General features: G+C 48.6%; 2 protein-coding genes and 1 pseudogene across 2 annotated transcripts in view; 1 reads left to right on the forward strand and 2 right to left on the reverse strand.

Annotated features, from left to right (window-relative positions):
- Positions 1-27,528, reverse strand: part of WRAP53 (WD repeat containing antisense to TP53) — a 121,282-nt gene that overhangs the window by 91,431 nt on the left and 2,323 nt on the right. The gene's annotated exons all lie outside the window — the stretch shown is intronic.
- FXR2 (FMR1 autosomal homolog 2) lies at positions 1,241-27,479 on the forward strand. Its single transcript, XM_050765313.1, has 17 exons — positions 1,241-1,808; positions 10,596-10,648; positions 11,008-11,101; positions 13,159-13,230; positions 13,334-13,482; positions 13,895-13,988; positions 15,375-15,491; positions 22,735-22,905; positions 23,944-24,022; positions 24,358-24,467; positions 24,701-24,787; positions 25,087-25,309; positions 25,530-25,727; positions 25,817-26,017; positions 26,112-26,207; positions 26,359-26,459; positions 26,784-27,479. The coding sequence occupies exons 1-17, from the start codon at positions 1,728-1,730 to the stop codon at positions 26,877-26,879; spliced, it is 2,022 nt and encodes a 673-aa protein (XP_050621270.1). The 5' UTR covers positions 1,241-1,727; the 3' UTR covers positions 26,880-27,479.
- Positions 4,966-5,059, reverse strand: LOC126940076 (uncharacterized; annotated as a pseudogene).

The following is a 27,528-nucleotide window of genomic DNA, read 5'->3' on the forward strand; positions in this document are numbered from 1 at the left end:
GAGTGCAGTGGCGTGATACCCGCTCACTGCAACCTCCACCTTCCTAGGTTCAAGTGATTCTCCTGCCGCATCCTCCCGAGTAGCTGGAACTACCACAGCTAATTTTTTGTATTTTAGTAGAGACGGGGTTTCACCATGTTGACCAGAATGGTCTCCATCTCCTGACCTCGTGATCCGCCCGCCAGTGATCTCGGCCTCCCAAAGCGCTGGGATTACAGGCGTGAGCCACCGCGCCCGGCCTAAGTTTTGTAGTTTTAATAGAAACGGGGTTTCGCCCTGTTGAGGCTGGTCTCGAACTTGGGGGCTCAAGTGATCCACACGCCTAGGCCTCCTAAAGTGCTGGGATTACAGGAGTGAGCCACAGCGCCCCCGGCCGAAACTATTCTACTATTCTTAAAACTTTCTTTCGTTTCTTTCTTTCTTTTTTTTTTTTTTTTTTTTTTGAGACGGAGTCTTGCTCTGTCGCCCAGGCTGGAGTGCAATGGCGCGATCTCGGCTCTCTGTAACTTCTACCTCCCAGGTTCAAGTGATTCTCCTGCCTCAGCCTCCCGAGTATCTGGGATTACAGGCGCGTGCTACCACGCCCGTCTAATTTTTGTGTTTTATTAGATGCGGGGGTGGGGTGGTTCACCATATTGGCCACGCTGGTCTCGAACTCCTGACCTCAGGTGATCCGAGGACCTCAGGTGATCCACCCGCCTTGGCCTCCCAGAGTGCTGGCATTACAGGCGTGAGCCACCGCGCCTGGCCAAAACTTTCATTGTATCACAATCTCTTCAAGGCAAGAGCTATGACTTAAATCTACTACAGCACAGTTACAGATTCTTAAAAGATAGGCGATGCATGCGCGCAGACAGTAAAGCTCAGCGCGTGCGCACCGAGCACCTTTTTCCTTGCGGCGACTTCTCTTCTTTTTTTTTTTGGAGCGTGCGCACCAAGAAAGACAAAGGTGGGGAAAGTGACCAAGCAGTCGTTCAGGCGCATGCCCATCCCTAACTTGTCCGAGCCCGGTGGGGCCGGCGGCGGCGGCGTGGGTGTGGCCTGAGCGCTGTGTGACTGTGCGGCCGCCGCCCAATCGGACTGAGCGAGCCCGGCCCCTCCCTCCCTCTGATTGGTTGGTTCTCAGGGTTGTGGGGCGCGGAAAGGAAGAGACGGGTCTGCTGGGCGGTGGGGCGGTGGAGAAAGAAGGCTAATTTTGTTCTGCGCAAGCGCGAGCAAGCGACCAGGAGGGGGCGTGAGAGAGTGAAAGGGAATGTGGAAGCCCCGATGCGCTGGCTAGCGCTAGCTGGGGCTCTAACCTTGACGCCTGCGCCGTGGCCCTCGGGGCCCCGCGCGCAGCGGGCGGGTGCCCGGTGCGCCTGCGCAGTAGGAGGCGGTGGCAGGGGGAGGTGGAGGCTGTGGAGCGGCAGCGGCAGCAGCGGGTCCCGGGACTGAGGCAGCAGCGGGGGCGGCGGCAGGCGGAAGCTGAGGTGACGAAGGCAGCGGCGGCGGCGGCCGTTTCCCTCACGGTGGCGGAGACCAAGGCGGCGGCGGCGGACGGGGAGCGGCCCGGCCCCGGCCCCCTGCTCGTTGGCTGTGGCAGGGCCGCCGTGGGGCCGGCCCGGCTCCCGCCCCCCGCGGCTCCCCCTCCGGCTCCTCCTCCGGGGAGACGCCGGGGGCCTGGCCCGGCCCGCACTCAGACTGCTGCTGCAGCCGCCGCCGGGGGAGTCGGAGGCGGTGGCGGCGCCATGGGCGGCCTGGCCTCTGGGGGGGATGTGGAGCCGGGACTGCCCGTCGAGGTGCGCGGCTCCAACGGGGCCTTCTACAAGGTGAGACGGCGCGCCTACTGGGGACGCCGGTCCTTAGCCCCCTCCCCCGGCCGGAGCAGGAACGCGTGGGGCGGGATCGAGCTTCTGGAGCTGAGTCCTGGCCCTTAGAATCTTAGACCCTTGCTCCCACCCGCAGCCTTCCCTGAGAAACCTCTTGGAGTGAACCTGTTCCTTTTATTTTTGACCCCTTTAATGCACCTGCTTCTACCCCCATCTCAGGGAGAATGAACTTCAGGCCATTATTGTCCCTGGCTTTGCGCTCCCCGCTCCCCAGGAGAGACCCCTTTACCCAGCTTCTAATTGACTGTTTCCGTTGTCTGATGGAAGACATACCTTAGACCTTAATCACATCTTCCCCACGGTCCAGGCACATGGAGAATTGTCTTTCTTCTGCACGGTCCCCTTGGGAAGGCCCCCTCTGTCCCATATCGGATCCTTTCATCTTCCTCAGAGAGGCCTCTGCCTACTGACTCTGGAACACTCACCCCACTTTCAGCTTATATTCCGGTTCCCAAGCCAAGGAGAAATGGTCAGATCCATTTACGACGTTTGGCATCTTTGACCTCAGGAACCCTGGGTTGGATCAGTCAAGTTGCTTCTCAGCCAGCCATAAGGTGGCATCTTTCGCAAGTCTTTCACCCCACCACACCTTGATCTCAAGGCCCACTGGTCTACCATTCTACTCAGAATGGATTTGAGGTCTCACTTAGACCTCAGATACCTTCAGGTCATTCTTAGAGTTTCTTCGTCTTGAGGCATGTGAGCTTCATAGTCATGATCTCTAAAAGGATCTCTAAAAGGAAGCTCATGGGGTTCCCTTCTGTTTTTCTTAAGATTTCCACTTCTTGAAGACTCTTGGCCAACTATCCCAGTTCGGGAATCTGACAACCTTTTTTGGAAGAAGTGATCATCTTTCAAAGACCTTTCCTTATTTGACCTCCCCCTTTGCCCAGGATTTGGTTCCTTAGAACTCCTTATAATACCACCTTCCTTATCTGCTCTGAATCCATTTTCTAGGACATTTTTTTCCCATTTGGATTAAGCCAGAGAGAACCCTTTCTTGCCTCCCAAGAGTTTTTCTTTGACTGTTGCTATTCTGAACCTCTTTTGGATTTGATGCCTGGAATTGTCCCAGAGACTCTCCTGATTTCTGTCTCATTCTTTGATTTCACCTTGGGGAGCTGTAGAAGAGATACCTTCCCATGGCATTACTTGTTAAGAGTAGATCCCCCTTCCCCCTTTCCTTCTGTTCCCCTCAGGCCTTTCCCCCCCACAGTAGCGCTCTCTAGTTTCTCATGCCCTTGGAAGTGTCTTTCTTTGACTTCTTCCCTAAGTCATATTTTCTGTAACTGTAGAGGGTCTTGTAATTTCCCTTGGGTGGTTTCTGCCTCTACTTCAGTTGCTAAGTTCATTGTAGTCTTTTTTTTTTTTTTGAGACGGAGTCTGGCTCTGTCACCCAGGCTGGAGTGCAGTGGCACGATCTGGGCTCACTGCAAGCTCCGCCTCCCAGGTTTATGCCATTCTCCTGTCTCAGCCTCCTGAGTAGCTGTGACTACAGGCACACACCACCACGCCCGGCTAGTTTTTTGTATTTTTAGTAGAGACGAGGTTTCACCGTGTTAGCCAGGATGGTCTTAATCTCCTGACCTTGTGATCCGCCCGCCTCAGCCTCCCAAAGTGCTGGGATTACAGGCGTGAGCCACCGCGCCATTGTAGTCATTTTTTACTTACTCTTCATACTTACCCATTTTTGCCTTACTTCCCTCATCAGATTTCTTTCTGTGCGGTGACTTTGGGTACCCATGTCTAACTTACTGTCTCAATTCAAGTTTTTGGCTTTTTCTCCTAATACTTCTGTATTCCTGTGTAATCCCCAGGGATCACCTAATTCCCTGTCTAGCTGAAGGAAGCTCCCTGCTGATCTCTTTTGTCATTTTCTGCATACTTGCCTAACTCTTGGGACTTTTTCTTCTAGCCTGCCTCCATAGCATTTCTGTTTTTTTTGGCAAAAGTCTCTAATTCCTTTCTGCTTTTGATAGAGCACATTTGTCTCTCATATCCTTTTCCCCAAACTTGCACTACCTTTGTTGAAATACGCTTCCTAAAGTGGCCCTCCCTGTTTCCCTCGGTATCTTTTCCTTCATCTGGGTCCTTACCACCCCAAAATTCTGAGTTCCAAGAAAAGTCATTCTTAAGTTGAGTCCAAGATCAAGATATGATGTTTGCTTTGTTCTAGGAAGCACAGGAGCCCTGCACAGCTGGGAAAGATTGGTATCCAGTTCAAATGAACTGTATGAGATGGCTGGGAAGGGACACGTTTTCTGTTCTACATATAAGTGTCCAGCAGAAAGTCTCTCTGAATCTTTTCCCTTTCTCCTGTGCGCTGTGGGCAATGATAGACTTGAGTACATGGGGACCAGGATACTCTGATTCAGAGAGTAGAGTCTGGGGTTGAGCTGAAAGCCAGGTAATGTGGTAATGTGGATCTGGGCAGGTTAGCATTTTCTGCCCCGTTCCTGAGTTAAAAACCACAAATCCCTAAATTCAGGCTAATCTTCCACTCTCAGTACCCTATAGATACTTATCCGTTTTGACCTTGCTGCTGATTTAATATTCATGACTCAGCAAACTTGGGATGGGTCAGGGAGTATTTACACTGCTTCTGGAAATGTACATTGGGAAGGTCCCTTTCTCCTCTCTCAGAATTGGGCCCTGTTGTCAGTTTTCTTTTCTTTCTCTTCTTTTTTTTTTTTTTTTAATTTGAGACAGGGTCTCCTTTTGTCATCCAGGCTGGGGTACAGTGGCATGATGTCATCTCACTGCAGCCTCCGCCTCCCGGGTTCAAGCGATTCTCCTGCCTCAGCCTCCAGAGTAGCTGGGATTACAGGTGTGCAACACCATGCCTGGCTAATTTTTGTATTTTCAGTAGAGACGGGGTTTTGCCACGTTGGTCAGGCTGATTTCTGACTCCTGACCTCAAGTGATTAGCCCGCCTTGGCCTCCCAAGTGCTGGGATTACAGGTGTGAACCACCATGCCCTCCCATCAGTTAGTTTTCTTAAAGGATAAAATGTTAGATCTGGGATCTAAGTTATTTTGTAGCTATCCCAACATTAAGTTTGTCAGAACTTACTCTTTTTTTCTGTTTTTTTTTTTCATGTTAGACTGGCATCTGTAACAAGGTTTGAGGGAGGCACACATCACACGTGAGCTTGAAACCTCAGTCATCATGCTTAAGACGTACTCAATGATCTAATGTATTTTATTCTTTAAGTTGTACTCTCCCAAATGAAGTATTCACCTTCCAGGGTGCAATCATCCTACTCCGAACCTCACCTGGATATCCTAATCCCCATTCCTTTCTTAATCAACGTGGCATCCTCAGCTTCAGTACTTGGTTTTTACTCAGACTGTTCCTGCTCTTCTCCTAGAACCCCCTCCTTTGCTTTGGGAGTCTAGAACTAGACAACAGTCAAAGTGGGGACCCATTTTACATCTTCTAATTTGAGGAAACCAAAGTACCTAGGAACCTGGGGCTCGCTCTTGCTCTGTTGGCTTGGTGCCAGGCTCCAGAAGCCAAAGCCAGGTGATGCTATGGCCACTGAATCTAGTCATCCTCTGGATCTAGGTGGCTCCCTAACACATTCCACCCACCTGTTTTTGCCTTCCCCTGCTTATTTTCACAATGAGCATAGACTGAGCAGGACTTGGGGCTCACTTTCCACCACTGATACCCTTGGAGAACAAAACTGGTATGGGATGAATGGGTGGAATTTAGGAGCAGAGACAGGATTGGAATATGAAGTTGGGGACAGAGCTAGTTTTGGAGACTTAATTGAAGGAAAGAGGCTCTGGAAGTATAAGGTTGAGTGAGATTTGGTTGAACTACCGAGTGATGTGAGAGATTACTCCATTCTGAGCTTTGCATTTCTGCCTTGGAAGTCATGGTAGCTGGAAAAACTAGGGTAATATTGCTACTCACCCTGGTGCCAAGCCTAACATGGTGGAGGATAATTGGATTACACCATAGGCATAGCCTTTGTGAATATATCTAGGAGTAGAAATCTCTTCACAAAAGCAGTAGGTTAGTGATTGTCATCTGTCTCTTTTCCACTTCTTTCTGTCAGTGTAACTTCTGCCTTGATAAACTACTTCTGAGACTTGGAGTAGACATTTTGGGTAAAGAATTGGATAAAGTCAGCTGAAGAGGCCGGTCGGAATAATTCTAGAAATCCAGATGACCCTACAGCCTCTGCCTCTTGGCTTCAAGTGATACTCGCCTCAGCCACCCTGAATAGCTGAGATTATAGCCATGTGCCACCATGCCTGGCTAATTTATATTTTGTGTGTGTGTGTGTGTGTGTGTGTGTGTGTGTGTGTGTGTGTATGTATGTATATATAGTTGTTTTTGTTGTTGTTGTTGTAGCGATGGGGTTTTGCCATATTGGCCAGACTGGTCTCGAACGCCTGACCTCAGCTGATCTGCCGGCCTCAGCCTCCCAGTGTTGGGATTACAGGGAAAAGAAGAGGGAATGGTTAAAATATTAGTGGTTGTGGGAGGAGGGAGGACACCTGAGCAGGAGCTAAGGGAAGAACCGAAAAGGGAAGAGGGACCCAGGCAAGTAGAAGTAAAAGTGCCTCAGAAGACTTGAATGCAGAACAGTAGGAGTTGGCATTAAACCTGAATGAATATGTTTATAACTCAGGTTCTTTTTTTGAAAAAGGAAAAAAATCTGAATGAAGAGTAGAAAAAACATTTCTGGAGAAGAGAATGTCAGAGAAAGAGAAAGCATGGGTAAAAAAGAGGCCAGGAAATACCAGTAGTAATTAAAGCCTTGGGCAGTAGTAAGGCTCTAAGAAAGAACATTCAGTCAAGAATGGTCTTGACTGACTGCAGCCTCTGTAGCAAGACATATCCCTAAAGACGAGAAAGGTGGCTTGTATGAAGAGCGAAATGCAGGCTTAGATTTTCCCATCGTAAGGAAATAGCAATCTGGTAAGTGTTTATGATTGATTAGTTCTTTGAGGTGGGAGCTGTGCATTTGCCAAGGGCATTTTTGGTGTTTTCTAAGCTTAGCCTTTGTCCCTTGCAGCAAAGCTCATGAATAGTTCTTGTGTATTAGCCTTTTGAAACCTCTACTTCTTTTATTTTTTTATTATTTTTATTTTTTTTTGAGTCAGGGTCTTGCTCTGTTGCCCAAGCTGTGGACTGCAGTGGTGTGATCACAGCTCACTACAGCCTTGACCTCCCTGGCTCAAGTGATCCTCCCACCTCAGCCTCCTGAATAGCTGGGACTACAGGCACAAGCCATCATACCCTGCTAATTTTTAAATTTTTTGCAGAGATGGGGTCTCCCTGTGTTGTCCAGGCTAATTTTTTTAAAAAACATATTTATTGAGGTGAAACTGACATACAACAAGGTAGACATATTTAAAGTGTGCCATTTGTTAAGTTTTGACATATATATAACTGAAACCATCACTGCAATCAAAAGAATGAACATTTCTGTCACTCCCAAAAGTCCTCCATCAACTACCAATCTTCTTTCTGTCATTATACATTAAATTGCCCTTCCTGATTTTTGACAGAAATGAAAAGGCAGTTCAATTCAGCTGAGAAAGGATAGTCTTTTCTTTTTTTCTTTCTTTTTTTTTTTAAAGGCAGAGTTTTGCTCTGTTGTCTAGGCTGCAGTGTGATGGCATGATCTTGACTGACTTCAGCCTCTGCCTCCTGGCTTCAAGTGATTTTCATGCCTCAGCCACCCTGAATAGCTGAGGTTACAGCCATGTGCCACCACGCCTGGCTAATTTATTTATTATTATTATTATTATTAGTAGTAGTAGTAGTAGTAGTAGTAGCAGCAGTAGTAGTAGTAGTAGTAGCAGCTATGGGGTTTTGCCATATTGGCCAGACTGATCTCAAACTCCTGGCCTCAGCTGATCTGCCAGCCTTGGCCTCCCAGTGTTGGGATTACAGGCATGAGCTACCACTCCCGGCCAGAAAGAACTGTTTGTCTTTTCAACAAGCAGTGCTGGAACAAGATATCTGTAGGTAAAAAATGGGCTGGGCACAGTGGTCACGCCTGTAATCCCAACATTCTTGGAGGCTAAGGCGGGTGTGTTGCTTGATCCAGGAGTTTAAGACCAGCCTGGGCAACACAGCAAAACCCTGTCTCTATTAAAAAAATTTTTTTATTTAAAAATATGTTTTAGGCTCAAGCCTGTAATCCCAGCACTTTGGGAAGCCAAGACGGGTGGATCACGAGGTCAGGAGATCGAGACCATCCTGGCTAACATGGTGAAACCCCATCTCTACTAAAAAGTACAAAAAACTAGCCGGGACAAAAAACTAGCCGGGCAAGGTGGCGGATGCCTGTAGTCCCAGCTATTTGGGAGGGGGAGGCAGGAGAGTGGCGTAAACCCGGGAGGCGGAACTTGCAGTGAGCTGAAATCCGGCCACTGCACTCCAGCCTGGGCGACACAGCGAGACTCCGTCTCAAAAAAAAAAATAAATAAATAAATAAATAAAAATATGTTTTAAAAAAAGAGGCCAGGCACAATGGTTCATACCTGTAATCCCAGCACTTTGGGAGGCTGAGGCGGGTGGATCAGGTCGGGAGTTTGAGACCAGTCTGACCAACATGGAGAAACCCTGTCTCTACTAAAAATACAAAATTAGCTGAGCATGGTGGCACATGCCTGTAATCCCAGCTACTTGGGAGGCTGAGGCAGAATTGCTTGAACCTGGGAGGCGGAGGTTGCGGTGAGCCAAAATTGCACCATTGCACTCCAGCCTGGGCAACAAGAGCAAAACTCTGTCTCAAAAAAAATAAATAAAAATTAAAAAATTTAAAAAACGTTGATCAATACCTCACTTTATATGTAAAACTTAATTCAAAATGGATTATAGGGCTAGGCACAGTGGCTCACATCTGTAATCCCAGCTTTGGGAGGCCGAGGCGGGTGGATCAACTGAGGTCAGGAGTTCGAGACGAGCCTGGCCAACATGGTAAAACCCCATATCTACTAAAAATATGAAAAATTAGCCTGGTATGGTGGCGGTTGCCTGTAACCTTAGCTATTCGAGAGGCTGAGGCAGGAGAATTGCTTGAACCCAGGGGGTGGATGTTGCAGTGGGCCAAGAGATTGTGCCATTGCACTCTAGCCTGGGTGACAGAGTGAGACTCTGTCTAAAAATAAAGGAGTATAGATGTAAATGTAAAACAAAAAACTAAAAGTTTAAGAAGACATAAGGGAAAACCTTTGTGGCCTTGGATTAGGCAAAGATTTCTTTTTTCTTTTTTTTGAGATGGAGTTTTGCTCTTGTCGCCCAGCCTGGAGTGCAATAGCACGATCTTGGCTCACTGCAACCTCTGACTCTCAGGTTCAGGTGATTCTCTTTCCTCAGCCTCCCAAGTAGCTGGGATTACAGGCATGCACTACCATGCCTGGCTAAGTTTTGTATTTTTTTTTTTTTTTTTGAGACGGAGTCTTGCTCTGTGCCCCAGGCTGGAGTGCAGTGGCCGGATCTCGGCTCACTGCAAGCTCCACCCCACCCGGGTTCACGCCATTCTCCTGCCTCAGCCTCCCGAGTAGCTGGGACTACAGGCGCCTGCCACCTCGCCCAGCTAATTTTCTTGTATTTTTAGTAGAGACGGGGTTTCACCGTGTTAGCCAGGATGGTCTCGATCTCCTGACCTCGTGATCCGCCCGTCTCGGCCTCCCAAAGTGCTGGGATTACAGGCTTGAGCCACCGCGCCTGGCATAAGTTTTGTATTTTTAGTAGAGATGGGGTTTCACCATGTTGGCCAGGCTGGTCTCGAACTCCTGACCTCAGATGATCGGCCTGCCTTGTCTCCCAAAGTGCTGGGATTACAGGTGTGAGCCACTGTGCCTGGCCTGGGCAAAGATTTCTTAGATATGAAACCAAAAGCACAGTTGATAAAATAATAAATTCATAAGCTAGACCTTTTTCAAAATTAGAAATCCCTAATTGTATGTGACAAATAGGGGGAAGGTAGAAAAATTGGGAGCGCAGGGGTGAACTCATGGCTTTGGCCTCCTTAGTGAGGACATAGACCACAGGAGATGGATCAGCTGTTCAGTCGTCCCTGTTCCTCTTGTCATGATATCAAGTTTGGAGTCTTCCATACATTTTGTTATCCTTTATAAATTTTCAGTGTCATTCTAGATTCAATTCTAGTATTAAAAAACTCTGATGTATTTTAAGTCTTAATTTTTCCTTCTGTAAATTGTGTTCATCACAATTTTGAACTTGTCTAGTGTTCTGATTATTGTCTTAGGACCCATGCATCAGGGCAGCGAGTCTGCTCAGATCTCTTGCTGTATTGCGGAGGTAGGCCTTTCTCTCTCTTGACAGATCCTCATGTCCTCTAGGTGTTCCAGGACAGCCTCACACTGTCTCATGGGATATTCTTAGCCTTGCTGAATGTTGTTGGTATTTTAATTGAACTCTGGCAGGCTGCTCAGCACAACAGGAGGCAGACAGATAGGGAGGCCCCTGTGGGAGCCTGAGTAGATCACCGGTTTCCAGGCTGTTCTGATGCAGGTGGTACATACACCTCTCCATGACAATATAATTTCCTTTCTCTGTCTGACTGCCCATATTCTTTCCCCAGTGCAGCCTTTCAGGCTCTCTCATTACACCACTTGTGTCCCTATCTAAAACTCAAGTTTAAGGGTTTGTGGTGTCTCTATTCCCTTGGTGGCTAAGGTGGAAGTAAAAGGTCATTTTATATTTTTTACTTTTTTCTAAAATCCATTCTAGGGCTTTGTGAAGGATGTCCATGAAGACTCTGTCACCATCTTCTTTGAAAACAAGTAAGACCTTGGGAATAGAGAATCCAGCATACTAGGTCCTAGAAGGAGAGTGGAGAAGAGGGGGCGGCTGAGTCCTATGAGGCATGTAATAGGTGGGGAGACCTGAGGGTTTGGGTGGGGAACTTACATGGATCCCAGGAGAGGAAAGGGCTGAGAATTTGGTGAGGGCGGGGGCGTTTGGCCCAGTATTTAGAGTCTAGAAAGAGATGGATGGCACCACTATGGAGCAGGACCTGGGGGTTAGCCTCTGATTATCCAGATAGGTGGGAATCGCCCAGCCGAGGCAATAACCCTTTTGTAAAGAAATGGGCAACCATATCAGTCAGAGTAGCTTTTTCATATTCTTGTTTCTCTTACAGCTGGCAGAGTGAGAGACAAATTCCTTTTGGAGATGTCCGACTACCACCTCCAGCTGACTATAATAAGGAGATCACAGAAGGGGATGAAGTGGAGGTAAGGGCTGTGGAGTACACCCTTTCTAAATGTCACGTTTTCCCAGGATTCTAGGCTTTTCTCTGGTTGGTTCATATTCCTTCCTCCCCAACTAAACCATATCCAGCCACTAAGTCATTTCCATAGGCTACATGCCTGTGGAAATGTAAAATGCAACAGTTCTCCTTTCATCACTGTTATGATCAGCCAAACTCTGAGGGACATCCCCAGTTTCAGGGGATTTGCCTTCCATTTGTGGTAACAGCATCTAAAATCCAGTGTGCGCTGATTTTTTTTTTTTTTTTGAGATGGAGTCTTGCTCTGTCGCCCAGGCTGGAGTGCGGTGGCCGGATCTCAGCTCACTGCAAGCTCCGCCTCCCGGGTTCAAGCGATTCTCCTGCCTCAGCCTCCCGAGTAGCTGGGACTACAGGCGCCCGCCACCTCGCCCGGCTAGTTTTTTGCACTTTTTAGTAGAGACGGGGTTTTACCGTGTTAGCCAGGATGGTCTCGATCTCCTGACCTCATGGTCCGCCTGTCTCGGCCTCCCAAAGTGCTGGGATTACAGGCTTGAGCCACCGTGCCCGGCTTTTTTTTTTTTTTCAGATGGAGTCTCGCTCTGTTGCCCAGGCTGGAGTGCAGTGGTGCAATCTTGGCTTACTACAACCTCCACCTCTCGGTTTCAAGCAATTCTTCCACCTCAGCCCCCCAAGTAGCTGGGATTACAGGCACTTGCCATCATGCCTGGCTAATTTTTGTATTTTTGCAGAGACGAGGTTTTACCATGTTGGCCAGGCTAGTCTTTTTCTTTTTTTTTTTTTTTGAGACGGAGTCTCGCTCTGTCACCCAGGCTGGAGTGCAGTGGCCGGATCTCAGCTCACTGCAAGCTCCGCCTCCCAGGTTTACGCCATTCTCCTGCCTCAGCCTCCCGAGTAGCTGGGACTGCAGGCGCCCGCCACCTCGCCTGGCTAGTTTTTTGTATTTTTTAGTAGAGACGGGGTTTCACGGGGTTAGCCAGGATGGTCTCGATCTCCTGACCTTGTGATCCGCCCATCTCGGCCTCCCAAAGTGCTGGGATTACAGGCGTGAGCAACCGCGCCTGGCCAATTTTTGTGTTTTTAGTAGAGATGGGGTTTCACTCTGTTGGCCAGGCTGGTCTTGAACTCCTGACCTTGTGATCTGCCTGCGTTGGCCTCCCAAAGTGCTGGGATTACAGGCGTGAACCACCACGCCTGGCCATCCCAAATATCTTGTTGGGTTGTTTTTTTTTTTTGAGACAAGTTTTCATTCTGTTGCCCGTGCTGAAGTGCAGTGGTGCAATCATAGCTCACTGCTCACTGCTCAGGCTCAACCTCCCAGGCTCAAGTGATCCTCCCACCTCGGCCTCCTGAGTAGTTAGGACTGCAGGCGTGCACCACCACAACTGCCTCTTTTTTGTTTTCTTTTTGAGACAGTGTCTTGCTCTATCACCTAGGCTGGAGTGCAGTGCTATGATCTCAGCTCACTGCAACCTCTGCCTCCCAGGTTCAAGCGATTCTCCTGCCTCAGCCTCCTGAGTAGCTGGAAGTACAGGCATGTGCCACCACACCTGGCTAATTTTTGTATTTTTAGTAGAGGTGGGGTTCTACTGTGTTGGCCAGGCTGGTCTTGAATTCCTGACCTCAGGTGATAAGCCCACCTCAGCCAAAGTGCTGGGATTATGGGCATAAGCCACTATGCTTGGCCTCTTGTTTTTTTGTTTTTCTTTTTTTGGTGGAGATGGGGTCTCACTATGTCGCCGTTGCCCAGACCATTCTTGAGAACTCCTGTGCTCAAGAGATCCTCCTACCTTGGCCTCCCAAAGTGCTGGGATTATAGGCGTGAGCCACTGTGCCCAGTAGCCCCAAATATCTTAATGGTTATTCTATTGTTTACGTTGCCTAAGCTGGTCTTGAACTCCTGGGCATAAGCATTCCTTTTGCCTCAGCCTCCCAAAGCACTGAGATTACAGGTGTGAGCCCCACCATGCCTGGCCTCCTCATCCCTTTCTTGATACTTTTGGGTGGTCTTCAATATCTCTTTGATTCTCTACTTTTCTTTAGGTTTATTCTCGAGCCAATGAACAGGAACCTTGTGGCTGGTGGCTGGCCCGGGTGCGGATGATGAAGGGAGATGTGAGTGACTGGGAATGCCTTTGGAGAACTACTGAAACAAATATTTTATTCTTAGAAAGTTGCTCAGGTCATCCACAACTTCTCCTTTTTTACCATATGCCAGTTCTATGTTATTGAATATGCTGCCTGTGATGCCACCTACAATGAAATTGTTACCCTGGAGCGACTTCGGCCAGTTAATCCCAATCCCCTTGCAACCAAAGGCAGCTTCTTCAAGGTTACCATGGCTGTGCCCGAGGATCTGAGAGAAGCGTGAGTGTTAAGGATGGTGGGAATGAGGGCCCTCTTTACAGCCCTAATCTCTGGCTTTATTTCTTCCAGGCATCACTCCCACTTTGCAGTTTTCTCTGTTGTTCCCCTGGCCCTCTAGAGCCCTTCTTGCTAAGAAGACACTCTGTTTATTTTCCCATCCTTGTTCTTTAACTGTGGTCCCTCTTATTTTCTTATGCACTCAGCCCTGCTCCTCTGATTTTTTTTTTTTAAATAGAGACAGGGTCTCACTATGTTGCCCATGCTAATCTTGAACTCCTGACCTCAAGTGATCATCTTGCCCTAGCCTCCCAGAGTGCTAGGATTACAGGTGCAAACCACCATGCCTGGCCTCCCCAGAGCTCTTCACTGTACTCTCTGTATTCTGCCCTCTGAGTACTTTTTTCCTCTGCAGCTGCTCCAATGAAAACGTCCATAAAGAGTTCAAGAAAGCGCTGGGAGCCAACTGCATCTTTCTCAACATCACAAACAGTGAACTCTTCATTCTGGTGAGTTTATTCTGCCTGAATTTCACATAAGCCCTTTGAACATTTTTTCTTTTTCCCCTTTTAACCCCTTTGCAGAAAGGAAAGGGCTTAAATGTGCTTATATTTATTTGTCATAGAGGACTGTGTTGCTCCTGACTCCTACAGGCCCAGGTAGTCCACCTTTTTTTTTCTTTTTTTTGAGACGGAGTCTCACTCTTGTTGCCCAGGCTGGAGAACAATGGCACAATCTCGGCTCACTGCAACCTCCACCTCCAGGGTTCAAGCAATTCTCCTGCCTCAGTCTCCCGAGTAGCTGGGATTACAGGTGTGCGTCACCACGCCTGGCTAATTTTTTTTTTTTTTTGAGGTGGAATCTCACTCTGTCGCCCAGGCTGGAGTGCAAAGGTGTGATCTTGGCTCACTGCAACCTCCGCCCTCCAAGTTGAAGCGATTCTCCTGCCTCAGCCTCCTGAGTAGCTGGGATTACAGGCACCTGCCACCTCGTCTGGCTAATTTTTTTTTTGTATTTTTAGTAGAGACAGGGTTTCACCATCTTGGCCAGGCTGGTCTTGAACTCCTGATCTTGTGATCCACCCGTCTCGGCCTCCCAAGTTCTTGGATTACAGGCATAAGCTACCGCACCCAACATGCCCAGCTAATTTTTGTATTTTTAGTAGAAACAAGGTTTCACCATATTGGTCAGGCTGGTCTTGAACTCCTGACCTCATGATCCACCCACCTCAGCCTCTCAAAGTTCTGGGATTACAGGCATGAGCTACCATGCGTGGCCTCTGACCTTTTTTTTTAAACCCGATAATCATGTTGCCATCTGGGTTGGAGACCCTCTCTTGATACTTGGACTTTCAGAAATAGAGTATGTAGCTCTCACCTTATGCTTGCTCTTTGCTTTCTCTCTAAACCATTGTCCTTCAGTACCCGGATAGTCAGCCTTTGTGGGACTGACAGTGAGTCTCCTCCTTCCTAGCGTCATTTCTTTTTTTTTTTTGGAGATGGAGTATTGCTCTGTCACCAGGCTAGAATGCAGTGGCACAGTCTCGACTCACTGCAACCTCCGACTCCTGGGTTCAAGCGATTCTACTGCCTCAGCCTCTGGAGTAGCTGGAATTATAGGCGTGCACCACCATGCCTGGCTAATTTTTGTATTTTTAGTAGATACAGGGTCTCACCCTCTTGGCCAGTCTGGTCTCGAACTCTTGACCTCGTGATCCTCCTGCCTCGGCCTCCCAAAGTGCTGGGATTACAGGCATGAGCCACTGCGCCCAGCCTGCTAGCTTCATTTCTCAACCCTTTTCCCGAGATTTAGGCATCCTGATTTCTAGTCCCTGGCTCTCCCTCAGTGTTTATTCCAAGCCAGTTTTAATGACTTTCCCACCGGTTTCCTCACAGTCAACCACAGAAGCCCCTGTGAAGCGAGCATCTCTGCTGGGTGATATGCATTTCCGAAGCCTGCGCACCAAACTGCTACTTATGTCCCGAAATGAAGAAGCTACCAAGCACCTAGAGGTAACTTTTAGCTCCTTTTCCTCCTGCTGAAGATACTGTCTTCCTCCCTTCCTACCCTGTCCTCCATCCATGCTCTTGTATTTACAGAACAAAGACTAAGGCTTTTTCTGGGCAACTAAACCTGGTTCAGCTATTATTTTATCTCAGACTCCTCCAGATGACAGAGCTCTATCATGGTATAGTACAATTATTTTCAGATTTCTTTTAACCAATGTTTTTAAAATTTTTTCGAGACAGTCTCGCTCTGTCACCTAGGCTGGAGTGCAGTGACATGATCTCGGCTCACTGCAACCCCCACCTCCTGTGTTTAAGCAATTCTCATGCCTCACCCTTCTGAGTAGCTGGGATTACAGGCATGCGCCACCACACCCGGCTCAGTTTTGTATTAGTGGAGATGGGATTTTGCCATGTTGCCCAAGCTGGTCTCGAACTCCTGACCTCATGTGATCCACCCATCTCGGCCTCCCAAAGTGCTGGGATTACAGGCGTGAGCCACCACACCTAGCCGATGGCACCCTTTTTGATGAAGTTAAATGTTACTTGGAACCACAATGCATGAAATAGTCAGAGCAGCTCTGTCTAAAAGTGGAAAGTGGACATGGCTCTTACCTCCACCAACACCCCCAAATCACCTGTGGAAACCAAACGACTTTGCAGGATATATTTGAGAACCATTTGGACACTGGGCATACCACTGGACTTGGAATGCTAAGTCTTGTCAAATAATTGTCTTTTGGCAAATAATTTCATTACGCTGAGATTTATCTTCATCTGTGCCAGTGAGGTCGGTAGGCTAGAGTGTTTCTTTTTTTAAATTTTATATTTAAAATATTTTTTCTATTTGTTCATTCTCACAACTTAATAGGTAAACTAGAACATTTCTTTTATTCTTTTTTGTTTTTTTTTTCAAGAGGGAGTTTCTCTCTTGTTGCCCAGGCTGGAGTGCAATGGCACAACTTCGGCTCACTGCAACCTCCACCTCCTGGGTTCAAGCCATTCTGCTGCCTCAGCCTCCTGAGTAGCTGAGGTTACAGGCATGTACCACCACGCCTGGCTAATTTTTGTGTTTTTTAGTGGAGACAGGATTTCACCATGTTGACCAGGCTGGTCTCGAACTCCTAACCTCAGATGATCTGCCTAACTCGGTCTCCCAAAGTGCTGGCATTGCAGGCATGAGCCACTGCGCCCAGCCTCGTTTTTTCTTTTCTTTTTTGAGACAGGGTCTCACTCCCATTGCCCAAGTTGGAGTAACATGGCTCACTGCAGCCTTGACTCCCCAGGTTCTGGTGTTTCTCCTACCTCACCCTCCTCAGTAGCTGGAATTACTTGCGTGTGCCACCATGCTCAACTAATTTTTTTTTTTTTTTTTTTTGGATGGAGTCTTGCTCTGTTGCACAGGCTGGAATGGAGTGATGCAGTCTTGGCTCACTGCAACCTCCACCTCCCAGATTCTAGCAATTCTCCTGCCTCAGCCTCCCAAGTAGCTGGGATTACTGGCGCCTACCACCACACCCAGCTAATGTTTTTATTTTTAGTAGAGATGAGGTTTCACCATGTTGGCCAGGCTGGTCTTGAACTCCTGACCTCAGGTGATCCACCTGCCTCGGCCTCCCAAAGTGCTGGGATTACAGGCGTGGGCCACTGTACCCAGCCTAATTTTTTTTTTTTTGAAACATAGTCTTGCTGTGTCGCTCAGGCTGGAGTGCAGTGGCATGATCTCGGCTCACTGCAACCTCTGCCTCCTGGGTTCAAGCAATTCTCCCTCCTCAGTCGCCGGAGTAGCTGGGATTATAGGAGCCCATCACCATGTCCAGCTAGTTTTCGTATTTTTAGTAGAGTTGGGGTTTCACTATGTTGGCTAGGCTCGAACTCCTGACCTCAAGTGATCTACCACCTCCCAAAGTGCTGGGATTACATGCGTGAGCCACTGTGCCTGGCCAATTTTTTGTATTTTTAATAGAGATGTGGTTTTGCCATATTGCCCAGGCTGGTCTTGAACGTATTTTTGTGTTGTTTTTTTTTTTTTTTTTGAGACAGGGTCTCGCTCTGTTGCCCAGGCTGGAGTGCAGTGGCGTGATCTCGGCTGGATGGAGATGGAGTGCAAGCTCCATCTCCTGGGTTCATGCCGTTCTGCTGCCTCAGCTCCCCGAGTAGCTGGGACTACAGGCGGCCGCCACCACGCCCGGCTAATTTTTTTGTATGTTTTTTTAGTAGAGACGGGGTTTCACCATGTTAGCCAGGATGGTCTCGATCTCCTGACTTCGTGATCCACCTGCCTTGGCCTCCCAGAGTGTTGGGATTACAGGCGTGAGACACCATGCTGGGCTGAATGGTTTTTTTTTTTTTTGAGATGGAGTCTCACTTTGTCACCCAGGCTGTAGTGCAATGGCCTGGTCTCAGCTCACTGCAACGTCCGCCTTCCGGGTTCAAGCAATTCTCCTGCCTCAGCCTCCCAAGTAGCTGGGACTACAGTTGTGTGCCACCACACCCGGCTAATTTTTGTATTTTTAGTAGTGACGGGGTTTCACTATGTTGGCTAGGCCGGTCTCAAACTCCTAACTTCATGATCCATCTGCCTTGGCCTCCCAAAGTGCTGGGATTACAGACGTGAGCCACTGTGCCCGGCCCTGGTCTTGAACTTCTAGACTCAAGAGATCCACTTGCCTGTACCTCCCAAAGTGCTAGGATTACAGGTGTGAGCCACCACACCCAGCCTATACTAGTATATTTCTTTTTTAGGGTGGGCGCAGTGGCTCACGCCTGTAATCCCAGCACTTCAGTACTTTGGGGGGGCTGACGCAGGCAGACCACCTGAGGTTGGGAGTCGAGACCAGGCTGGTCAACATGGTGAAACCCCATCTTTACTAAAAAGACAAAATTCAGGTGGGCGTGGTGGCACACGGCTGTAATTTCAGCTACTCGTGAGACTGAGGCAAGAGAATTGCTTGAATCTGGGAAGTAGAGGTTGCAGTGAGCCAAGATTGTGCCATTGCACTCCAGCCTGGGGGACGAGTAAAACTCTGTCTCAAAAAAAAAAAAAGATATGGCTGGGCGCGGTGGCCCACGCCTCTAATCGCGACACTTTGGGAGGCTGAGGAGGGTGGATCACCTGAGGTTGGGAGTTCAAGACCAGCCTGGCCAACATGGTGAAACCCCATCTCTACTAAAAATACAAAAATTAGCCTAACAAAAATTAGCCGGGCGTGGTGGCGGCCGCCTGTAGTCCCAGCTACTTGGGGAGCTGAGGCAGCAGGGCGGCATGAACCCAGGAGGTGGAACTTGCAGTGAGCCGAGATTACTCTTGGGCAACAAGAGTAAACTGCATCTCAGAAAAAAAAAAAAGGATATTTCTTTTTTTGTTGTTTTTTTGTTTGTTTGTTTTTTGAGATAGCGTCTCTGTCGCCCAGGCTGGAGTGCAGTGGCACTATCTTGGCTTACTGCAACCTCCAACTCCCAGATTGAAGCAATTCTCCTGCTTCATCCTCCCGAGTAGCTGGGATTACAGGTGTGTGCCATCACACCTGGCTAATTTTTGTCTTTTTTAGTAGAGATGGGGTTTCACCATGTTGGCCAGGCTGATCTCGAACTATGGACCTCAAGTGATCCGCTGGCCTCAACCTCCCAAAGTGTTGGGATTACAGGTGTGAGCCACCACGCCTAGCCTGACTAGAGTATTTCTATGAGATCTTTTTGAATTCTGACATCCTGTAATTGTCAGATTCCCTTTCCTTGGTAGTATAACATTCTAAGTGAATAGGGTGTGTGTATTTGAATACCCATTTCCATTTATCAAGTGAATTGATCTTTTTGGGAGGCTTTTTTCTGTGGCTGTGCAATTGCTGGGTCATGATAATCTTTGACTTCTTCAGGGATCCTGCTCAGGGCACTGGCAGGAAAAATTTACTATTACCTTCAGATAATACAAACTTTATTTTTTGTTTTTGTTTTTTGTTTTGAGATGGAATCTCAGTCTGTTGTCCAGGCTGGAGTGTATGTAGTGGCAGGATCTCAACTCACTGCAGTCTCCACCCGCCAGGATCAAGTGATCCTCTCACGTCAGCCTTTGGGTGGGTGGGATTAGAAGTGCACGCCACCATACTTGGCTAATTCTTTCTTTCTTTTTTTTTTTTTTTGAGACAGAGTTTCCCTCTGTCACCCAGGCTGGAGTGCAATGGTGCAATCTCTGCTCCCTGCAACCTCTGCCTCCTAGGTTCAAGCGATTCTTGTGCCTCGGCCTCCTGAGTAGCTCAGATAACAGGCACATGCGCCCCCACATTTGGCTAATTTTTGTTTCTTTAGTAGAGACGGTGTTTCACCATGTTGCCTAGGCTGGTTTTGAACTCCTGACCACAGGTGATCCACCTGCCTTGGCCTCCCAAAGTATTGGAATTACAGGCATAAGCCACTATACACAACCCTAATTTTAGTATTTTTAGTAGAGACGGAGTTTCACCCTGTTGGCTAGGCTGGTGACGAACCCCTGGCCTTAAGGGATCCACTTGCCTTGGCCTCCCAAAGTGCTGGGATTATAGGCATGAGCCATCACACTGGCCTATTTTATTTTATTTTTTAAACTTTTTGAGATGGAGTCTTGCTCTGTTGTCCAGGCAGGAGTGCAGTAGTGCGATCTCAGCTCACTGTAACCTGTGTAGTTAGCACAGAGTGAGCAAAGGGAGACGGATACAAAATTTTGTCAGACAGCAAGTAGATCATGTAAGACATGTACGGTAGGCTGAGGGGGATTTTATTGTGTGTATACTGAGAAGCCATTGAGTTCACAGTGCCTTCTGTTTTGTCTTTTTTTTGGAGATGGAGTCTCGCACTGTCGCCCAGGCTGGAGTGCAGCGGTGCGATCTCCGCTCACTGCAAGCTCCGCCTCCCAGGTTCAACTGATTCTCCTGTCTCAGCCTCCCAAGAAGCTGGGACTACAGGCACCGGCCACCTCGCCCGCCTGATTTTTTTTTTTTTTAGTAGAGACGGGGTTTCATTGTGTTAGCCAGGATGGTCTCGATCTCCTGACTTCGTGATCCACCTGCCTTGGCCTCCCGAAGTGCTGGGATTACAGGCGTGAGCCACCGTGCCCGGCCAAAAGTGCCTTGTTTTAAACTCCTGTTTCAATGATAGATTGAAAGGGGGGCAAGAACGGAAGCAGGAACAGAGCACAGTAGTCCAGGTGAGAAACTTGAACTGGAGTGCTAAAGGAAGAGAGAGAGAGTAATTTTACGTAGGATACATTTTACAAGTGAAACCAGTAGGACTGACAGGCTCCGTGATACTGAGAGATACATTATTTGGTCTCCTGACCAGGCTCCTGGCATTCCACTTGTAAAATCCTTGGAATCTCCAGTGATGTGTGTTTTGTATGCTGATGAGTTGATTCATGGCTAGCCCCTCTAGGTGGCTTCATGATTAGAGGGTTGGAACTTTCAGCTTCACCCCCACCAGCTTCCTGGGAGGGGAGAGGGGCCGAAGGTTAAAGCAATCACTGAGGATCAGTGATTTAATCAGTCATGCCTAGTAGTGAAGCCTCTAAAAACCTGAAAGCGGCCGGGCGCGGTGGCTCAGGCCTGTAATCCCAGCACTTTGGAAGGCCAAGGTGGGCAGATCACGAAGTCCAGAGTTCAAGACCAGCCTGGCCAGCATGGTGAAACCCTTTCTCCACTAAAAATACCAAAAAAAGGGAGGCAGAAGTTGCAATGAGCAGAGATCATGCCACTGCACTCCAACCTGGGTGACAGACCCCATCTCAATAAAAAGACAAAAAAAAAAAAAGAAAACCCAGCTGTTCTGCAGGCTTATCTAGAAGACTCTTATAAGTCATTGTAGATCACTTCCCTCCCTTCCTAGTGTAGTGATTTTGAACACTCAACTTAGTTTCTTTTCCCAACTTTCTCTTCTTGCCTGGTGTAAATCCTTGCTACAATTCAGTCCTATCCAACTTGGAAGTGGGAAGTAGTGTATTACAATCAAGGAATGTCTCCTTTCAGGTATTATTTCTATTTGGCGCTTACAACATGGGATTCACTCTTCTAAAACCTTTCTGTCTTCCTGCCCCTGAACCCAAGGGTTCCTCTAAAGACTGATTGAGAAATGATGTGAAAGCCTGGTGTTCTATAGGCACATTTTCTGTTTTTCTTAACCCGTCACTTTTTTTTTTTTTTTTTGGAGACGGAGTCTTGATCTGTCACCAGGCTGGAGTGCAGTGGCATGATCTTGGCTCATTATAACCTCTGACTCCCTGGTTCGAGCGATTCTCCTGCCTCAGCCTCCCAAGTAGCTGGGATTATAGGCGCACCCCACCAAGCCCAGCTAATTTTTGTATTTTTAATAGAGACGGGGTTTCACCATGCAATCTCCTGACCTCGTGATCTGCCCGCCTCAGCCTTCCGAAGTGCTGGGATTATAGGCGTGAGCCACCGTTCACAGCCTACCCCTTACTTTTTACTTAAGTTGTTGGGTTTTATATGGGCATGAGTTGATATTCGTTTGGTTAAGGTAAGAGTTCCTTACACTTGCATGTACCTTGTGAGAAGTACTTTCACACCAGCCTTGTCTAATCCTCTTGCTAGTCTTGAGAATAAGATAAGTTGGATATAATCACTTAGCAGATGACACAAGAGGCAGTGTTTGTTTTAAGATCACACAGATAGATACTGTTAGGGATAGATACTCTTAGGGCCAAATCCAGAACTTCGGTGGGTCTCAGTCCAAACTCTACCCTCTTTACCTTTCCTCCCCGACAAACCATTGGTATTTGGAAAGTAGGGGTGGAATTAAAAGTTCTTGACCTTGGCCAGGCATGGTAGCTCACACGGGTAATCCCAGCACTTTGGGAGGCTGAGGCGGGTGGATCACCTGAGGTCAGGAGTTTGAGACCAGCCTGGCCAACATGGTGAAACCCCATCTCTACTAAAAATACAAAAATTAGCCAGGAGTGGTGGTGGACACCTGTAGTCGCAGCTACTTGGGAGGCTGAGGCATGAGAATCAGTTGAACTCGAGACGCGGAGATCGCGCCACTGCACTCCAGCCTGGGCGACAGAGTGAAACTCCGTCTCAAAGGAAAAACAAAAAGTTCCTGACCTTTCCACACAGGTCCTGGTGGTCAGCGGACTCCAGAGTGGTTCTAGCTTTCTGTTAATATCACATAGTTTTCCTTATTGAAGTTATGCTAAGGGTCATGTGCCTGGGACTGTGTTCTGAGATTCTACCACCATGATTCCTACAGTGGCTTTTCCTTTCAGACAAGCAAGCAGTTGGCAGCAGCCTTCCAAGAGGAGTTCACAGTGCGAGAGGACCTGATGGGACTGGCAATTGGGACTCATGGTGCCAACATCCAGCAGGCCCGAAAAGTACCTGGGGTGACTGCCATTGAGCTGGGTGAAGAGACCTGCACTTTCCGCATCTATGGGGAGGTCAGCAAAGGATGTCTTTCTTCTGGGTCTCTTAGTGGATAGAGGGAAGAGAGGCCGAAGTAGAAAATAAGCCTCAGGCTGGGCACAGTGGCTCACACCTGTAATCTCAGCACCTTGGGAGGCTGAAGTGGGAGGATCACTTGAGCCTAGGAGTTTGAGACCAGCCTGTGCAATATAGTGAGACCCAATCTCTACAAAAATTTAAAAATTAGCTGGAAGTGGTGGTGCGTACCTATAGTCCCAGGTACTTGGGAGGCTGAAGTGGGAAGATGGAGGGGAGGATCGCTTGAGCCTGGGAGTTTGAGACCAACCTGGGCAACATAGACCCTGTCTTTACCCCCGAAGAAAACCAAAAAACGTTAACTGAGCATGGTGGCATGCATCTGTAGCCCCAGCTACTTGGCTACTTGGGAGGCTGAGGCAGGAGGATCACTTGAGCCTAGAAAGTCGAGGCTGCAATACACCATGATGGTGCCACTGAACCAACTTGGGCAATATAGTCAATAGAGTGAGACCAAAAAATAACAAAAATAGACCAGATCTGTGTCGCCCAAGCTTGTCTTTAACTCCTGGCCTCAAGCAGTCCTCCCTTAGCCTCCCAAACTGTTGAGATTACAGGTGTGAGCCACTGTGGCTGGCCAAGGTCCTCTGTTTTTTTGTTTTTTTTGTTTTTTTTAAGTTATTTATTTGTTTAATTTATTTCTTTATGAGACGGAGTCTAACTCACTCTGTTGCCCGGGCTGGAGTGTAGTGACATAATCTCAGCTTATTGCAATGTCCACCTCCTGGGTTCAAGAAATTCTTCTGCCTCAGCCTCCTGAGTAGCTGGGATGACAGACGTGAGCCACCATGCTTGGCTGATTTTTTGTATTTTTAGTAGAGATAGCGTTTCACCACATCGCCCAGGCTAGTCTTGAACTCCTGACCTCAAGTTATCCGCCTGCCTCAGCCTCCTAAAGTGCTGGGATTACAGGCACGAGCCACCTCACCCAGCTGGTCTTCTGTTTTAGTAACAACTCCCCGCTGTTCTTCCTTTAGACTCCCGAGGCTTGCCGACAGGCCCGAAGCTACCTTGAGTTTTCTGAGGACTCAGTGCAAGTGCCCAGGAACCTGGTTGGTGAGTTGGTGGCGTGTATATACAGTTAGAGGTCAGAATCAAGATTCTCTACAGTGATTCTGAGCTTGTATCCAGGATTGGCACCTCCCTGTGGACTCTCAGTTTCACAAGGACAGAGAAACAGTCTGTAATGGGAGTGATAAAAATGAAAGAATAAATTTCTAGGGATTGTAACATTTTGTCCTGTAAAAACACATCAGAAAACTAGAAGCAGGAGAATGAAGTAAATGGAATCCATATAAAGAAAATGAGGCTGGAAGACGGTTTATCAGCTTTATTCTTATTTCCTAAAAAAAAAAAAAAAAAAGGCTTAATTCCTCCTTTACTTATTCCAGGCAAAGTGATTGGAAAGAACGGGAAAGTGATCCAGGAGATTGTGGATAAATCTGGTGTGGTGAGGGTTCGAGTGGAAGGGGATAATGACAAGAAGAACCCCAGGGAGGAGGTATGGGTACGGGGCAAGTGGGCATAGAGATTGGTTTCCAGAAGTAAATGGGATTGTCCTCTTAGGGCTGGGATTGTCCTTTGAGAGGGTGGAGTACGGAAACTTGTTTAACCCTAGTAGATTTAGAGCCCAGAATGATCCCACTGGGCAGGTTCCCCTAGGACACTGGGCGGGGTTAATCCTTCCATTTCATTTTCCTTTCTGATCCATCGTCTCTGCTCTCTGCTCTCCAGGGAATGGTTCCCTTCATTTTTGTTGGCACCCGAGAGAACATCAGCAATGCTCAGGCTTTGCTGGAGTATCACCTTTCCTACCTGCAGGTACCCAGGCTGGGAGAGGACAGAGCTGGGTGTGGAAAGGGTTTGAACTAAGACTGCTGTGGGGGTCAACTCAGGAATTTTGGTGCTCTGTTTGTCTCTCCATGTAGAACAGAAAACATTTGTGGAAATTTGGGGCTATAGGGTTGGGTCCCAGAATTTTCCTTGTTTAGCCAGTGTCTTCCTTCTCCTTGCATTCCTAATAGATTAGATATAGAGGGACAGTCAGGGTGGAGAAGCATGAAGAAAGGCACTGATCTTGTTTCTCCTTTCGCTGCTTCTTCCGTCTTTTACCCAACCAGGAGGTAGAGCAGCTTCGCTTGGAGAGGTTGCAAATTGATGAGCAGCTTCGGCAGATTGGGCTGGGCTTTCGCCCTCCTGGGAGTGGGCGGGGCAGCGGTGGCAGTGACAAGGCTGGATATAGCACCGATGAGAGCTCCTCCTCCTCCCTCCATGCGACTCGAACCTATGGGGGCAGCTATGGGGGCCGTGGCCGTGGCCGGAGGACAGGCGGTCCTGCCTATGGTGAGACAGCTTGGGAACAGGAGACAGGGAGTGGCAGGGCTTGTGGGTAGAGACAGAGGTGTGGATGGAAGTTTGGGGAAATCTGGGATGGAGATGATAAAGAAGTGATTGATTGGCTGGGGGATTTGTGAGTGAGAGGGAGAATTCTTCCATTTTGGGGAATGTGATGGATCCTGAGGTAGGACGAATGGCCGTGAATAAATCCCACTGTGTTCTTCAGGCCCCAGCTCAGATGTGTCTACAGCTTCAGAGACTGAGTCAGAGAAGAGAGAGGAACCCAACCGAGCTGGGCCTGGCGACAGGGATCCCCCAACCCGAGGGGAAGAAAGCCGGAGGCGGCCGATTGGGGGCCGGGGTAGGGGACCCCCACCTGCCCCCCGGCCCACTTCGAGATATAATTCTTCATCTATTAGCTCAGGTACCAGACAGCTGGGTTCATGAATATGGGCCAAAACAAAAGATGATGGGCACCTGAATGCCACCTTCTCCTCTTCTTCCTCTGACCAGTGCTGAAGGATCCAGACAGTAATCCCTACAGTCTATTGGACACATCTGAACCAGAGCCCCCGGTTGATTCAGAACCTGGGGAACCCCCCCCAGCAAGTGCCAGGCGCCGCCGCTCCCGCCGCCGCCGCACTGATGAAGACAGGACCGTCATGGATGGAGGCCTGGAATCAGATGGGCCCAACATGACAGAGAATGGCCTGGGTGAGGGTGTGCCTGGAGTCTGGAAAGTTAGACATGGGTAGGAATCGAGGGTGAGAGGTTAGATGTGTGACTCTGGTTTTTTCCTGCCCTACAGAAGATGAATCAAGACCTCAACGTCGTAATCGCAGCCGCCGCCGCCGTAACCGTGGTAATCGGACTGATGGTTCTATCAGTGGAGACCGCCAGCCAGGTCAGCCAACTCTGGACACCAGAATCCTTCCTCAGAGCTGAGAGAATAGGATGCCTCCTACCCTGTGAAAATCAGGGGTTCAGGTTCAGTGGGTGTCTTGGGCTGGCTACCAGAATTCCATCTGAAAGTCTTAATCTCCTGCCTTCCCCAGTGACTGTGGCTGACTATATCTCACGAGCAGAGTCTCAGAGCCGCCAGCGGCCACCCCTGGAACGCACTAAACCCTCAGAGGACTCTCTTTCAGGACAGAAGGTAGGCAGGCAAGATGTGATTTACCCATCCTTTTTTGTTGTTACTCTGGGGCAGAGGGCACAACAAATTTCACAAAGAAATCTCTTACTGAATTGCAGAGGCAGCGGTGTCTGGTGGAGTTTAGACTAGTGTAAACTTTGAATAGGATAGAGAGGAAAGTGTGGTTCACATTTTGTGGATCCCAAGTAAGAGAGACTGGATCATGGGGGAACCAACCTCTGGATCACCAAATGCCAGGAGGGCTTGGATGGTAGAAATGTCTCCCACCTGAATTTCTACTCACCGCTTCTTGCTTGTCTGTTTTCTTTTCCACTTTCCCCTCAGGGTGACTCTGTCAGCAAGCTTCCTAAGGGCCCCTCGGAGAATGGGGAGCTCTCCGCCCCCTTGGAGTTGGGTAGTATGGTGAATGGGGTTTCATAAAACCTCCAGCCTGCACCCCTCCCTTCTCCATCTCGCTTGCTGCCCAACACCATGGCCCTCACAGGCCCAACTGACCTGCGCTGGAGCTGCTCTTATCTAGGGGGGAGGGGGGTGGCACAGCAGCTTGGGTACCCCCCAACCTCCAGGAGCTAGTGGAGGGGTGTGTAACAGGGTCATACCCCCTCCCTCTTGTCCACCCTACCCCCAGGGTAAGGGGAGCCTCTCTCCTTCCCCATCAGACTGGATGTGCCTTTATCCTCTAATGCCCCAATCTCTCTCTGAACACCCCCATTCTCCACCTGTTGGTGGGGGGTGCTCCTTGACCCACCCAGATTTGACCGTTCAGGGGGCCTCCCCTGCTATCCCTCCTCCCATCCTGTACCCCCCATTTCTGGGGCCTCATCACTGTGGAAGACGGGGATAGTAAGAGATAAGTGGGTGGGAGGCACGGGGAAGGTTTTGGAGTAGAACCAGGGGTGTGTATGAAGGGGGGTGACAAGGTCCCCCGGGGGAGGGGACCAACCTTGTCTGGTGGATGAGAAGGCGTATTTATTTTTCACTGTACAGTATTTAAAAAGAGAATAAAAAAATCCAAATGGCTCTCTGGCTCCTGTGCCGCCTTTGTCCCCAGTTTGGTCCCTTTGTTTCT

The sequence above is a fragment of the Macaca thibetana genome, chromosome 16 (genome assembly GCF_024542745.1).
Source record: "Macaca thibetana thibetana isolate TM-01 chromosome 16, ASM2454274v1, whole genome shotgun sequence".
Taxonomy (NCBI): domain Eukaryota; kingdom Metazoa; phylum Chordata; class Mammalia; order Primates; family Cercopithecidae; genus Macaca; species Macaca thibetana.